Source organism: Neofelis nebulosa, chromosome 7 (assembly GCF_028018385.1).
Source record: "Neofelis nebulosa isolate mNeoNeb1 chromosome 7, mNeoNeb1.pri, whole genome shotgun sequence".
Classification (NCBI taxonomy): Eukaryota; Metazoa; Chordata; class Mammalia; order Carnivora; family Felidae; genus Neofelis; species Neofelis nebulosa.
In genome coordinates, this window is record NC_080788.1 from 108,092,474 (window position 1) to 108,108,733 (window position 16,260).

General features: G+C 35.6%; 1 protein-coding gene and 1 long non-coding RNA gene across 3 annotated transcripts in view; one reads left to right on the forward strand and one right to left on the reverse strand.

The window, feature by feature from the left end:
• PPM1A (protein phosphatase, Mg2+/Mn2+ dependent 1A) overlaps window positions 1-9,128 on the forward strand; it is a 51,278-nt gene extending 42,150 nt beyond the window's left edge. For both annotated transcript variants that reach the window (XM_058739219.1, XM_058739220.1), the window contains exons 4-6: window positions 118-226; window positions 1,606-1,663; window positions 2,618-9,128. In XM_058739219.1, coding sequence (XP_058595202.1) covers window positions 118-226; window positions 1,606-1,663; window positions 2,618-2,647 — 197 coding nt within the window. In that variant the 3' untranslated portion in view covers window positions 2,648-9,128. The remainder of the gene's footprint in view (window positions 1-117; window positions 227-1,605; window positions 1,664-2,617) is intronic.
• Window positions 9,129-9,277: 149 nt separating this feature from the next.
• LOC131517303 (uncharacterized) lies at window positions 9,278-15,410 on the reverse strand. The gene is made up of 2 exons (XR_009264511.1): window positions 15,119-15,410; window positions 9,278-11,023 (listed from the first exon to the last, which is right to left on the reverse strand). It is a non-coding gene; the product is annotated as an uncharacterized LOC131517303 (long non-coding RNA).
• Between the last annotated feature and the right edge of the window lie 850 nt (window positions 15,411-16,260).

Here is a 16,260-nt window from a genome sequence, read left to right on the forward strand (position 1 = left end):
TTAGAAAATCTCAGATGTGGTAAATGCCATCTTTAAAAACCTAAGTTATCTTTGTTTTGTTTTTTTTTTTAATTAAATTTGAATAACACTTACAAAAAAAGTACTTCTGATTCCCAGAAATCATAAAGAAGCAGGGGGAAGGCGTCCCTGACTTAGTCCATGTGATGCGCACATTAGCAAGTGAGAACATCCCCAGCCTCCCACCGGGGGGTGAATTGGCAAGCAAGTAAGTTACATTCTGCACACTCTTAAAATTTGTCTCAGTACATAAAAATATTAGGTGTTCATTGATCAAATGTGTATTTACCTAATTTCTGAAGTGATCTTCAGGATGTTTAACCGCAATTCAGTGTTTTTCATTATTAATGGCACATGGTGCTTGTTCAGAACAGGTGTCAGGATGTCATTGTAACTTATTACACTGAAGGCCGTCTTTAGTGGAGACGTGGGTTACATTGACTTCCTCATGTAGCATAAGTATAATATAGTGAAAGAATTTTTTAAGCTAAATTACATAGCACTACAATTTTCATTTTTATTGCTGCTATTGTAATTTGATTTTGTTGATCCCTGGATAATTTAGCACCCCAGGGATAAGCATTTTTCTCTTCCTCCATCTGGGCCATTTTTCTGTATCTCTGATTTTCCCAGTGTTTTTGGTTGTTGATTCCTGGTTGGGTGGATTTTGTTGTGAGGGAAGATAGGAGGAAGCATTTCTTGCCTTCTTCTATGTGCACCTCAGTTCACAGAACTGGACTAATTTGTGTTAAATATTAAGCTTACATCTTTGTAGGAAATTTTATAAATCAAGCATTTGTACCTTAACTATCCATATAATTGACCTACAAAGATATATTGACAATTTCCTTGATTTTCTACTGTGTTATAGAAATGAAGCCAGGTTCCTTATGATCATTTGTCTAAATAGAAATTGTAAAAATTCCTGTTTGAAGCTTTTATTTCTTTTCTTCCAATGGGACCTTCTGTGAAATGACTGTCTATAAAATTGCTTCAAATCAATTTTGGAAGTAGGGAGGCTATAACTTATAATACCACTACAGATTTTTTAACAAAATATTATTCAAAAATTAATTCCTAGACTTTGCAGGGAAAATGTCATATTTGACATTTCTGTTTTATAGAGCTTTTTAAAGGGGGCATTACAAAAAGCAGAAATTCAAATGTAAAAATTTATCCAAATTATTTTACCACAGCAGATGTTGACGTTACTTCTATTTCAAAACTAACGTTCAACTCTTAACCAGAATGTGTTACTATTATATCTTAAGACTAGCATCACTGCTGAGTCATAACCACATAAGCCAGTTCAAGTGAAGTTAACCCTACTGACTGATTTTTTTCTTTAAACCATGACTTTCAGTCTTCTATTAATTGGGTTGGTGGAATGTTACATTTTAGAATAAATTCACATCTAGTTTAACATTGGGGTTCAAATATCTTAAAGTGGATCACTTATTGACAGTAAGAAATAGAATTAAAATAATATCTAAGTGTAAGATTATCTGACATTTTAATGAGCACCTATGAGTTATTAAGCAGTTCTGTGCTCTAAAGAATTAACTTTCTGCATTTTTTTGAATTTAGGCGGAATGTAATTGAAGCCGTTTACAATAGACTGAATCCTTACAAAAATGATGACACTGTAAGTAGCATTTTCGCTCCCTCTGCTTCTCCTTCCCCTCCACTCTAAATGTGCACACCCTCGTACCTGTATTTTGCAGAGCTGTTCACTGTACCCATTTGCCCTTACACACACCCCTGATTGATTGTTCTGAACTCTGGGTGCACCAAAGTTCTCGTGATTGAGGACATAGTCATGGTGAGTGGCCACCTCTCTCAAAAAAGAAGAAAATCCCTTTGAATTATTGCTGGTTTTTTAAGCCTCGGCAAGCAATCAACTTCAGAAGGTTTGTCTCCACTAAATGTTTTTTTTTGAAGTTGCTCAGAATCTTGAATTATTCTGAGTTTTATACGGAGCTACAATAGAACTTCAGATTGCCCAGCTCCACTGAATAGTTTTTATGTTTGGAAATACCTTGTCTGAAAACCCTGAAGTATATACTTCATTTAAATACTAAAGTAGAGAATTCTACTTACATGAAAAGAATGCCCTATTCTCCAGTTTCCTGTTAGGATTCTGTTGCAGTATGGTGTTTACAGAAAAGTGGTAACTTAAAAATCATTTGGGCACAGCTCAAAAATATATACTGCTCACATCTGTATTCCTTACATCTCTTATGACTTGAGGTCTTAATCTCTTCTTGTGTAATAAAAGTTTATAAAAGTAGTCTAAAAATAAATTGGGTTTTAATTGAAGAAAATAAGAAATTTTTATTATATGGTTTAGAAATACATTTGGTCCACCTCATGGTAAAATCGTATTTTAAATATTTTACTCCAAAACAGATTTTTTTAACAACTTGAATACTGATACTTCATATTAGACACACACACACTTACATACTTTGAAAGCATTTATAGACTGAATGTCAACTTTACAAAACCTTATCTTGCTGCATTATCCCGAGAGTAATGTGCTTTGGCACCTCTCAGCTTTAATGTAGTTCCTTCTTTTGCTTTGTTTCCTTTTATAAAGGATTCTACATCGACTGATGATATGTGGTAAAACTGCTCATCTAGCCATGGAGTTTACCTTCACCTCCAAAGGAGAGTACAGCTCAACTTCCTTGAACCTTTTAAACATCCCTCCTCAACTTTAAAGAAGGACATGTGTCATGGGTGAGAGTAGATCACACCAGAGAACTTCAGCAGTACAACAGCTAGCCCAGAACTGATTTTTTTTTTTTTTGTAAATTTGAGACTTATGTAAACGTGATTTCAAACCATAATTCATGTTGTAAATCAGACTCCAGCAATTTTTGTTGTATGATTTTGTTTTTTGTAAAGTGTAATTGTCCTTGTACAAAATGCTCATATTTAATTATGAACTGCTTTAAATCACTATCAGAGTTACAAACAAATGTTTGGCTTGTTGTGTGATGCAACAGATATATAGCCCTTTCAAGTCATGTTGTGTTTGGACTTGGGGTTGGGACAGGGAGAGCAGCAGCCATGTCAGCTAGGCACTCAAATGTGCACATGACTATGGAGAAGAATTCCCAAATCTTACAAAGCCGGACATCCAGGGAGTTAACTGAAAACTGTCTTCATGTTTTGGCAGTGGGGTTGGCACTGTTGATAAAGCTGGTCCCTTCATTTAACTGTCGTCTAGGTTGTTCTCTCCTTGTTGCCAGGAGTATTGCAGGTAATACAGTATATTCATAAGAATATCAATCTTGGGGCTGAAATGCCTTGATTCTTTGCACCTCTTTTCCAAGTCCTTACATTGAATTACTAATTGATAAGCAGCAGCTTCCTACGTATAGTAGGAGACTGCCACATTTTTGCTATCATGATTGGCTGGGCCTGCTGCTGTTCCTAGTAAGGTATTCTGAATTCCATTTTATCAATAAAGCTTGATTTAACAAACAAGAAATTTAATCATGTATGTGTAATTCCTCCTTTACCCCGCCCTTTTAAAACACCATGCCATTGTAAGTGAGAAGTTTCTCGTGGGGAAAGATGTTTGTCTCTTTTAATTGGGAAATAATGTTACTCACGGCACAGATGGAACTGTTTCCCTTCCATTAGAAAGACTAAAAGATTTAAATCTCTGTTGTTTCTTAATCTGTTTTTTAATGGGTTTCTTTCTGGCTGCTTATTTTTCATTCTATGTGTATCAGCTTGAATTTGCCTACTGTTTAATTAAAATAATTGTCAGAGCTTGACAATCTAACACTCTATAGTAGGGGTGTGCGTGTGTGTGGGTGGGTGGGTGTGCGCGTGTGTGCACGTGCGTGTGTTTGCCTGTGATTTTTAATGGACTCATGTCTTTAGAATCCAAGTAGTTAAGATGTATTTGTGATTTGAAATAGAGCATGTTGCTAATATTTAGCTGTTGGCCTTTAAAAATAACATTCGAAGCTTAAGGAATTGTAGATATAAAAATAACCTAATTTAATTTAGGCTTAAATTCCTCTGATTAAGCATGTGAAAGTAAGTTTTAAAATCTGTCACGTTGAAAAGACTACTGTTTTGTGCCCTTCTGTATTTTTGTCTCTTTAGGTTGAATATTGTATTTATTGCCGTGTAATTTAATCATTCAGTAGGCAGATTCCCCACTAGAAATTATTAAAATGTAAGATTACAATACAACATTGAATACAAAATCAAAACTCTGTGTATAAAAGGTAGTATAATCAACTTTGTTACATTTGTTTTTTCCCTAACTTGGAAATATACATATTTGTATATATAGCCTTAAAACTAATGTAAAGTTAGGGGAGTAGTGGGAAAAGTAATGTGAAATGTCTCAGATTTAAGTAGTTACATACCAGCAAAACCTTTTCATTATCCCCCTTATTTGTGAGGCGATTAAATGTAATTTAATTGTATTTAATTTATATCTCAATCCAGCATGAATGAAGAAAAACAAGTACTATTTATATTTAGAAATTCATAAGTTGGAATTACAGAACCAATTCCATACTTACAAATAAATGCTCAGTGTCTAAATCTGTGGTAGAGTGCGAAGTATGATAATGTTCTAAGTTATGGCTTTGCAAGCATCTCAGTGTGCATTTAATGAATACAATGCTTCTAGTATAGAGTGATTACCAGACATACTAGTACTGAAAACTAAATTCCTATTATAAGAAGCCAGGTTCTTAATTTTTTAAGTAAACTGAATTTTTTAGTTCTAGAAATTGCAAAACTTTGAATTGGATTTTGATCTGCAAAATCATAAATCACAAGTTAAAATATGTGATGGAGAGCTATATTTCAAACCATAACAGCATATTTAGAGCTTTTTTTTTTGAGAGTTTTTAAATAAAAAAGAGGAAGTTAAGCTATTCCTCTGTTAAAATTATTAGTACTGAAATGAAGCTTGGAAGTGAGAGAAAACTATTAAATGTTCTCTGAGAAGACTAAATCTTTTCCACATGAGTCAGCATTGCCATACTAGATATAACCTTTCATTATAAAAAAGGAAGTATCCATTATTATAGCAGACTGTGTGTGTTCTTGATTCCTGGGGGTAATGGTGATGGTGGGAACCGACCACACGTTTAAAAGGCACTTTTGCACCTCTATGGTGCACTTCATTTTTGTACCACTTAAGTTCTTGCCCTCCCAACCCCCTTTTGTGTGCTAATTAGCATCTCAGGGCAATGCCTCAAAATTTTTCAATGTGTTGTATGTTATTTTCTTTGGAGGGTGAAAGTTCTTTTGTGATGATAATATACCATTCAAAATGTACTTTCATTTAAGTGTTTTCTTAGGATGAACTCATTTTGCTGCTTGTAATAGGAAATTCATTTTGTGTAGCAGACTCTTAACCCTAACATTAAAAAATTTCACTGGTCTCTTACTGTCGTAGCAGTAAGCTCTCTTAATTTCCACTTTGTTAAGGAATATACTTTTATAGATAACAGAAGCAGTTCTCAATATTAGCATTAACTTTACAAAATCCAAATGGTATTTTTCTTATTTAGCTTTAGAACTATTTCAAACATTTTTAATTATAATGCTTGCTTCTAGAGTACTATGCAATTAGTATACTGCTCCAGCCACTTATTTTTTATTACTACATTAAGAAATTTAGATTAAAGAATAAATTATGTAATTCAAATAATCTGAGTTATACTAGCATTTTTAATGATCATCCATCTGACCACATATTAATTCCACTAATCAGCTTTCTCACAAAACATATTGAGTGTTATCTGCAAAACACTGTTCTAGGCGAAGTAGCTTGGAACTATAAAGAAATGACTAGATCCTTGCCCTCAAGGAGTTTACATTTGAGTAGAATTTATAATCTAACATATGTTAATATTATAACTGAATCACTCATCCAAAAAAAAAAAAAAATAGCTGTCACCCTCCTACTGTCTGCCAGATAATTTTCCTGAATAAGGCAGGTCTCTGTCCTAAAGAGCTCATTTATGCTTCCATTATTCACTTGAAAACTTCCATTTGTTTTCCTCTCCCCAAAGTTAAAATCTCATTCAAAAGAAAATTTTGCTCAGCATAGTAATAATATAGGACTGATGAGGCTCAAATCTATTCAGTATGCTTGACTACCTTTAACAAATGGCCTTTTACTACTCCTGCTATAAAATTAGTTTCCTGCTATATACAGACAGCTAAATTTAAGAAAAATTCTGTTTCTTTGAAACACACTGCCATTAATATCTAGTTTTAGCCAAATGATTATTATATGTGTTAATTTTTAAAAATAATTTCACTGCCCATCTTTACTGGACAAGTTCATATGTGAATTCAATTTGTGATTTCTGAAAGAAGTGACAAAATTGGTTATAGGTTTTCTTCTTTAATTTTGAATTTCATGATATATACTTTTAATTCATAAAATTTGAATTAGAGGTATAAGCCTATAATGTTTTGTTATTTGTACAGTATTATATTAGGAGTTGGTAGTAGAAAATATGTAAATATTTCAGTACATAAATGTTTCTCTTTTGAGGTTTTTCTTTGAAGGAACCTTAAAGAGTTTCATACTTTTGCTTGCAGATACTGCCGGTGAGATGACCATTTTGTAACTGAGTGATCTAGTCCTCTCATTAGTTTTTCTTTTAGGCATTAGGAGGAGTTCTTTATAGTTTAAAACTTTAGAAGCATAATTTTATTTTCTTCAATAATGTGCCATGAGTTTTGGATTGTATTTTTAAATTCTATATTACTTTAGAATATGCTTGAAATATTTAAGGATACATTTTCTAAATGTTGCGAGTATAATACTGTATTGTTTTGTAGGTCAGAATAGTTAAGTCTCAAGTGTTAGTTATTACTGATAATCAGAATGCCATCAGAAATGATGAGAGGCATTTGGTTCCACTTGATTGTCAAATGAACATTTCTCCATTTGTTCACCTTCACTCATTCTTTCCCTTTTACCTGCTTTATGTATTAACCTAGTGGCCTCTGCTCTCGTATTTTTCTGGTTATATTACCAGCAGGTAGGAGTGCGCCAACTAGAAACACTCAGATGTATTGAAATTATAGTTGACTAACTTGCATTTTATTAGATGGGGGAAAATGTTGTTTGAATTGATGTAACAAAGAAGTGACTTTTTTCCCTCCCTTATCCAGCACGAAATGTTGCTTTATTTCCTCTACTGCCCTCTTTGTGGTGGTTGTCTCTCTCTTTTTCAAACGTAAGCAGGCTGATTCCATTTTCTTGAGCAAGAGTTTAGGGCATTACTTCACCAAGGCCAATTTCTACTGTATAAAACTGGGCCGAAAAAAAGAAAATTTGGGAGATGCCAGTGAGGAGGACAGAGAGGATTACTCTTAATTGTTGTAAAAGCCATAGAAAGATCTTCCTCTAGCCAGGCTGTCTATTAAGAACTGTTACATAAACCGGCAAGAACCAACCTTTGCTTCTTCAGATCATTTGATTTTCCATCAAGGGAGATAATGATAAACAAAAATACTGCTGCTTCAACTTAAAAACAGAAAAAATAAATGCAAATGTTTATTCACCACAAAACCCAATCCTTTCGGTCTTTTAATTGCTCCAAACCTCGGTTTCTATTAGCTTTCTCATCGAATTAAATATTCAGAAAAATTTCATGTTTTTCCTTTCTTTTCCATAGTCCTGGTCCAGTAGAAGACATTGAGTAACATTTGTGTTTGTATTGTACTACCTGAAGTAAGATTGGTGTAGGAGATTGTAGACACAGGACAAAATTAGTAATATTTCAATTAGGTATAGTGAGTGCTACAAATCCATTTTAGGAACAATTCTTAACTTTTTAGGTTCCCAGGCCCTTTGAAAATGATGAATCCTAGGAACTTCCTTACCCAGGAAAATTCATATAATGTACCTAACTCCCCAAAGTTTACAATATTGAAGGGGTTCATCAGCCTTTTTTTCCTGCAAAAAGCCCGTAAAAAATATTTCAAAGGTGTCAAAATAATTTGAGTAATTTAAGGAAGTGTTTAACTTTTTGAGAGAGAGAGGAGGTGGATGGGAGCCTAGGCTAGAATCTGATATTAACATACCCTTTTTAAAGGTTGTATTTTGGGGGAAAGAGTAATTAAAGGTGAATAAAATAATCTTATTTGGACCAGTTTTGGAGGATAACATCACTCTAAGTTTGCCACTTTTGAAATTCAAAAGAGGTAAGATGGAGATTGAAAGTTTGGAATGTTTCTGACCTGCATAGTGCAAATATAGTATATTCACAAGACATTTAACTGTCTGATCGCACTCAGGTTTTAAAATTTTGAGCTTCCTAGTTTTAGAGTTCATTAAATGTTTAATTCACTTCAGATTCTAGGGTATTAGGTATTTACTTAACTGATACAGAAAGTTAAAATAGGATGTAACATATGGCCATCGATGTACAGGATTAATGGGGTTTCTACTAAAATGTAACGACCATGAAAAAATTGATTAGCTTGTCTCATTTGTTGCCCAAATTGGATGTTCAGTTACAGCTTATTTAATTCCCATGTGTGGGAATTTTGAAACAGAAACCATTGTCTTGCTTGGTTAGCCCTTCACGAAGACATCAGCATATCCGCAGGAAGTATCTTGTTTGTAGTAATATGCCCCAATAGTAGTTGGTTTCACTCTTGAAATGGTTTATTTCACTTAATTTGTATAAATGTTACAAGTGGAGAGTCCATGTACATGTTAAAAGCATGTTGTATTATACATAGATTCATTTTTTAAAAATCTATAAATGTAAAACTAATACAACTGCAGAAATACTTTTCCTAAACAGTGTATAATGAAATTCTCCACAGTTAACTCACCCACTGTTTGCTGTTTATGTGATCCAAACTTTTAAAGAAATTCCATAAATGTATATTTTGTATTATGTGCCATTTTCTTGGTCCAAAGAAGACATGTGAATTCAGTCCTAATTTTAAGAATGTACTTTTTGTTTTCAAGTCTGTTGAAGAAATTGCATTCAGCCTGTGAATGGTTGCAGATTGTATGTGAGATGAAAAGTAGAAATAATTTCTAGTTTGCAAAACTGGTGCCACTAAATAAACAGGCAATTGCATAATGTGTGTGTATTTATGATTGTTTGATATTGCAAGCAGCATTTTTGTTCTGCCTAGAAATGTGGAAAATTCGAAGTTATTAGGACAAATTAAGAGAATTTTTGTTCAACTGAATTTGGTTAATTGGCTAAAGAAGATGGAACTGATAGTCTTGTGCCTTCTTGATTTTAGGAAGAGTACTGAAAGCAAGTTTGAAATGATGGTTTTCATAAAAACATTCCAGAAACAAAGAAGTTCTTTGGCAAGAACATTTACATTTGTCTTCTTACAGATGATAAATATTTCTTACTCTTGAAGAGTTGAGATTAGGAATTGGAAGTGGTCTGGAAAAGGCCTTACCCATTGAGTATCCCTGATGTAGTGCTCACGTCATAGTAGCAGTGTGTGTGCATGTCTGTGTGCTTTGATGCTTCTGCTAATTCTGGTATTTTGTATTACCTGTGTTCATGTCTGAAAGTGTGACTTACTTTATAGGCTTGCATAATTAGAGGGATTTTAAAGTACACCGAATTAGTGATGTAAGTGAAGTTCCAGGAACTGCAAAACCTATTTTCATTGTGAAATGTATAATGAAAACACGTTAATTAATTAAAGGTGGGAAGTCTTGGAAATGAGGGTTGAGGCAAATAAGTTTATTTGGCTCACATGTAATGAGTACATGTTCACGTGTCAAAGTGCAGTTTTGTGTCCTGGGGTTTTGGTTTTTTTGTAATTCTTTTAAACATTGAAGGTAGGGTTTGTTGTGGTTTTTTTTTTTAAGTAAAAATTGTTTATTTCAATTATTTTTTTTTCCCTTTAAGCTATTATTTACCGAGCAACGAATATTAGGGTGCTCTTTCCTTGCTATCACTTAATTGCTTAGATTGAAATTCCCATCAAATCACAGAAATTTTGATTCAAGTTGAAAAATCTATTCTTAGGCGAACTGCCCCAGACAAGCTTAGCTTGCATGCCCTCTACAGCATTTTGTTTACTTGTCTCAAAACCAGCCACTTGCAAGACATGGATAAGCGATTTGGACTCAGCTGCTACATGTTGTCTAGTGAAATTCATATTAATTTCTCTGATACCTTGTACAAGGTGATTCAGAGTATCTAGAAAGCTTTTTATAAAATTGTTTAATAGTCGTACTGTTACCTAGATAGTGGCTTACCTCAACATACTGCATATGTGTCCTCTGCTATAGTTTAGGTAGAGGCTTGGGTCTCCTAGACCAAAGCATTTTCTCTGTGGCTTTCCTTACAGGTACGCAAGAGTACATAAGGTACATTTTTTCAGATGTCAGTTTGAGTCAGTGAAATTTCTGATATTTGGCCATCTTTGATCTATAAAAGTGGCAGTTTTTTTCGTTCAATTTAGTAGTTTCTAAAGGTTTTTTTTTTTTTTAAGTTTATTTTTTTATTTTGAGGGAGAATGAGTGGGGCAGTAGAGAGAGGGAAAATCCCAAGCAGGTTCCACAATGTCAGTGTAGAGCCCAACGTGGCACTCGATCTTATGAACCATGAGATCATGACCTGAACCAGGATCAAGAGTGGGATGCTTAACTGACTGCGTAATCCAGGCACCCCTGAAGTTAGTTATTCTTGAATGATCAGACTGCAAATCAGTACTTCTCTCATTACTGCAATTTAGTCGTGTCTCCTTGGAATTGACCCTTAGAACTGGATGACAGGTTTAAAGAAAAACCATACGTATGTAAAATTTGCATATATGAAGTTTGGTAAAAACAGACAATACCAAGTTTATGATTCCTACCTTGAAATTAAATCTCCAGTTTTTAAGTCACTAACTTATTCTTTGTCATTTCAGCTTCTCGTAGAGCCAGCCCTCTAGATGCTCTGGTATCAGATCAACTTGCTTGGACATTGCTATGAGAAATGTTATTCCAGCAGTTGACCTGGAAAGGAAATTAGAGTTTAAATATTAATGCTGGATTATAATAAAGCATAAAGATAAGATGGGAAAATGATTTTATGGTTTTATTTTGAATTAACATAAAAGTAAGGTGAGCAGAGTTACTTTCACACATTAAGGTCATAGAGATTTATGGATCCAACTCAGTCTGACAGAGACATCACTCGAGTCTCTGAAAATTACTCTTTTAAGTGGTCTCTTTGTTATAGGTGGATGAGGGCTCTAACTAGGTGACAAATCTGGCTTAGATTGTAGTTGTGCTGTGTCCTTCCTAAAAATCTTTTTTGTATTGTATTTTGCTATTTGTGTTTGTTTTGCTATCAACTAAAATTGTTTCATATTTAAAAATCAGAGGATTTGCTAGATGAGTTTGTGACTGTTCTAGGTCAAATGGGTTTATATATGTACCTCACATTAGCATACTGAAACCATTCCAAAGATTGTCTTTTAAATTTTCAATATAACAATTTTCAATGTGTATTTGATCATATTTAATGAAAATGAAGATTCACTATATATATCATTATAAGAGCAGAGTTATTCTGTCATTTTAGCCATTGATCTTTTAACTGCTTATAACAAAACAAAGTTTTTTTTATTAAATAAAAGTCTCCACAACATTCCTAACAAAACAAGTAAAATGTTCTAGTGATTTGATACAGTAGGATCACATGGGAAGTGAGTTTTTAACTTGGCATTAGGCAAATAAAAGTCCTCATGCTAGCAGATAAATCTAGTTGATAGATGAAAAAAAAAAAGTCCTCATGTTACTTATATAAATTCAGCTTTTATAACTGTCTACTTTTCTTGACGTATTTTGACAGATTTTGCTGCAATGATCCTTAATAAAATAAAAAGAGGTCTTAGCATTTAATAAGGGCAACAAAACTGCTAATGTGCCAAGATCACAGAAAGGAAGCTTGCTTGGGTGTCCTTCCTTAGTATTTACTTTTATGTCTGAAATCAGAATGCTTGCCTTGTTTTTGTCCTTTGGCTTTGTTTTTAATATATAAGTTCCTAGACTACATTCACTTTAGGACTTGCGTAAACATTTTTTAAGGGAAGTCTCAGGGTGTTGAATTCTGCATCCTTGGATATCGTTGTGCTCTGTCCTGATTTCTACAATATAGGTAGGCTGGACTGTTTACTGACAATATGGTTATAAGTGTGTTACATATGCATATATAAATATCCTTGTTCAAGGTCAACTGCAGGTGCCTGTCACTAGTGTTACTGGTTCAACTTGACCTTCAGAGAGGTTTGCTGCTTCACTACCAGATGGATTTGGCATCTGACAGAACTACAGTGTCAGTAAAAGCTTCATCTCAGGAGGAGCAGGGCTCCAAGAAGGAAACTTCCTGGAGGGCAAGTCTCCATGATTTGAAATAAGGAAGAATGCAGTAGCAGTTTCTGAAGATCACATAGTTGGTTCTCTAAGTCGCTTGGAACTGTTTTGATATTTTAGTTTCTTGGACTGAAAGTCAAACACTTTTGTTCAAAACTCATTTATTTGTTCAGATATAAAAATTTGAATGTTTATGTGAAAATAATTGTACTTTTTAATCTTAGAATCTGTGACTTTCTTAGACTTTAATAATTTGAAGTCATTTGATGAAGTTGGCAGTTTTCTCTTTGGTAAAGGAGGAAGAGGAAAAGAATGTGGAGGAGGGGAAGAAAAGGAGAAAAGGGCAAGAAGAGGTTCTAAAGTGGAAAAACAAGGTATCATTTTTTTTTAACTTAAGAAAATTCTATTTTTCTGAAATTAAAAACAACCAATTTAGGCTCCATAAATCCTCCTTATGTTTTACAGCAGTCAATATAATGCATCACTGGTCGGTAGATTAGTTGTCTTGTTCTCCCTCCAGTATGTCCCTCCAAAGGCCTTGTATAAAGGGAAGGAGAGGATAACCCAATATCATTTGTCACTGTCACTTGTAGGTTCGATTAGGAAAGTGATTAAAATGAAGTTTAAGGTAAGGATTGCAGGTTTCCCTTCTATTCATCGTTTCCCTGTCTTCTCTGAAGCAGTGATTCTGAACCTGCCTGCGAGATAGAATGACCTGGAAAACTAAAAACTCTTTCATCAATCAAGGTTAAGTTGGAAGGTTACCCCACCACCATCCCAGTGATGCCTACATTCCCTCTTGCCCCTCCTGGGATCTTTTGTTCAAATTCCTGAGGTGGCTCCCATTTCACTAACAGCCAAAGTCCTTAACAGTGGCCTACAAAGCCCCCTATGTGACGTTCTTGAGACCTCTCAGACTCCCCTCCCTTGCTTTTGCTTCAGCCACACTGGTCTCCTGGCTGTCGCCAAACATGCCTGTCTCCTTCAGATCCTAGGGTCTTATGGGAATTGCTTTACTGTTCACTCCACCTGGATTGTTTCACTGGTCAAAACAAGTCACATCTAACTTCAGGAAACCTGAAAGGAACAAACCACAATAATTGTGGATAACCCTAATAGCTACCAGGGGGGCATAGTATGTGTTTGGATAAATAAGCCTGTGCATGTGTGTGTGCCTGCAGAAAATGAGATTGGTGTTACATACACTCCAGGAGATGTGGTCTTATTCGAACTGTGCGCTTTGAGATAAGTGCTGGTGGCAGATGCAGGGACCACATGGGATTATCTCGTATCGCAAGTGGTCCTAATTATGAGGGGTCAGTGTTTCTGCATCTTTGGGTGTTGAATCGGACTACCTGGCATTAAGGGTGAGGTTGGATTTGCATAGACAGGGCTAAACAGGATGTTTTCCCAGCAGAGAAAACAGATGAGCAAAGGAAAAGGTAAGGCAGCTGAGGCCAGTGAGAATGCCTGGTTTAGCAGGAACTTCCCACACTCAGATCCCCAAAGGGGAGTGAGATTGGTTTAAAGGCACAACACTAAGAAAGCCTGCTTTTTATGTCCTTTGCTTCCTGAAGAGAGCTTTTCACTAAGTCTATGTTAGGAATATGGCATTGCTTATGTTAAATCAGCTTTACTGTCAAGTTCAGTGGCATTTCCACAACACATAGAGGAGCTGTGTGTTATTCTCATACACCACCCAGAACAGTGCTGCCCCAAACCTAACAGTCATTAAGTAATTTGGGCTGATTACCCAGTCAACAAAGTTTATCTGTTATTTCTTCCACCTGAGGAGTGTTCTGAAGCTTCTGGAAGAGATAGGGGCCGTAGAGAGCCTTAGTATCTGTGGCAGAACTGTGACTCCATGAAGGAGACGTTCATGACCTTAGCTGAGCCCCGACTTAGCTGGCCTAGCTATTACTTGGCCAGCACGACCCAGGAGTGGTGGTCTAATTTGAACTGCGTACTTTGAGGCAAGTGCGTGGGAGCAGACAGGCGGGGACCACATGAAATGCTGTTTGAGGTTTCCTGTTTGCTCTAGCTCGCTGCTGCCGCTGCCCTCTGCCACCACCGCCCTCCCAGCCAAAACAAAATAACATTAACATTCAGAACGTAGAGTCAGCTAAGAGCAGTTCGGCATTTGACAGTGTATCATTTTTTTCAAGTTTCAACAATGGACAACACGCTTCACAATTCAAAAAACACTTTATCAGAGCCTCCAATTTATCAGCAACTTATTTCTGAGGTGACTCTCTTCGGGTGTACAATAATCATGCGCCTATTTTTGAGCTGCTTCTAAAGCCGCTACCCAAGTCCATTCACCGTGAATATGACAGTTTGGGTGTGAACCCTGCCAGAAGCTCTGTGTTATCAGAAAGCTTCCCTCCTCACACTGTGCTCCGCTTCCTTCCATTCTGAGCCAGTAACCTATGCCAGTTGTGGCCAGGACAGGAGGTAAAACAATAATATGTTTTTCTTCTTAGTAAATGCAATTCTTTGGAGTAGAAATTTTCTGAATATAAGTGGTGAGCAAAAACAAAAAAACGAAAAGCAAAACCCACCAGCGTGGGCTCTGCCCACTTACTGGCTACTTCATCCTCCCGCTGTCCCAGCCATGCTGCCCATTGCTGGACAGAATTATTAACCAATATTAACTAAAGAAAGCCCTGCTGTCACTAACCCTCAGATATGCTAAAGCCACCCTGTCAGAGGCCCCTCCACTGCTATCCTCACCTGCAACTGCTCCTGTGTGCCCGCAGACAGTTGGCCCTCAGTCTGGTCTTCTGCAGATAATCTTACCCCTCAGTGTTTCTGGGAGCATCAAAGTGAATGTGATGTTTGCCACAGAGCCTATTATTTGAAGTTAGACTAACTTAAGCCTCCAAATTTGGTGACAGTCTTTCCAATCATTTTCTTGTGACTGGGGGAAAAGACAAAGAGAAATTCTAGTGTATATGGATTATTGTGCAAGCTGAAGAATAGTAGTAATGAAAATATACTAGATATACCTCCATCCATGATTTAGATAACCTGTAAAAAAAATAACCTCGAGCTGGGAAAAACAAAAACCCAACATTTTTTTCAAACATCTTTGATCATTAGCCACCCAAATTAACTTCTCAGAGAAAATCTCACCAGCTTTATTATCTCTTCACATAATTTTGTTATTGTAAGAGATACATAACAAAGTTACCATTTTAAGTGTACAATTCAGTGGCATTAGGTACATTCACAATGTTGTTTAACCATTACTGCTGTCTAGTTCCAGAGCATTTTCATCACCCAAAACAGAAACTGTATCCATTAAGCAGTCACTTCCCATTTTCCCCTCCCCTCAGCCCTTGGTAACCTCTAGTCTACTTTCTATCTTGAGAAATTTACCTATCCTAGATATTTATATAAGTGAAATCATACACTATTTGTCCATTTGTATGTGGCTTATTTCACTTAGCATAATGCTTCCAAGTTTCATCCATGTTCTAAGATGTATCAGAATTTCATTCCTTTTTACAGCTATTATCCCAACAATGCATATGCCACAGTTTGTTTACCCATTTGCCCATTGGACAGGGGTTTTTCCACCTTTTGGCTATTGTGCATAATGCTGCTATGAACATAGGTTATACAAATTTGAGTCCCTGTTTTTAATTCTTTTTTTTAATTATTTTTATTTTTTAAATTTACATCTAGGAGAGTGTGATGCTAAGTGAAATAAGCCATACAGAGAAAGACAGATACCATATGTTTTCACTCTTATGTGGATCCTGAGAAACTTAACAGAAACCCATGGGGGAGGGGAAGGGAAAAAAAAAAAAAAAAGAGGTTAGAGTGGGAGAGAGCCAAAGCATAAGAGACTCTTAAAAACGGAGAACTGG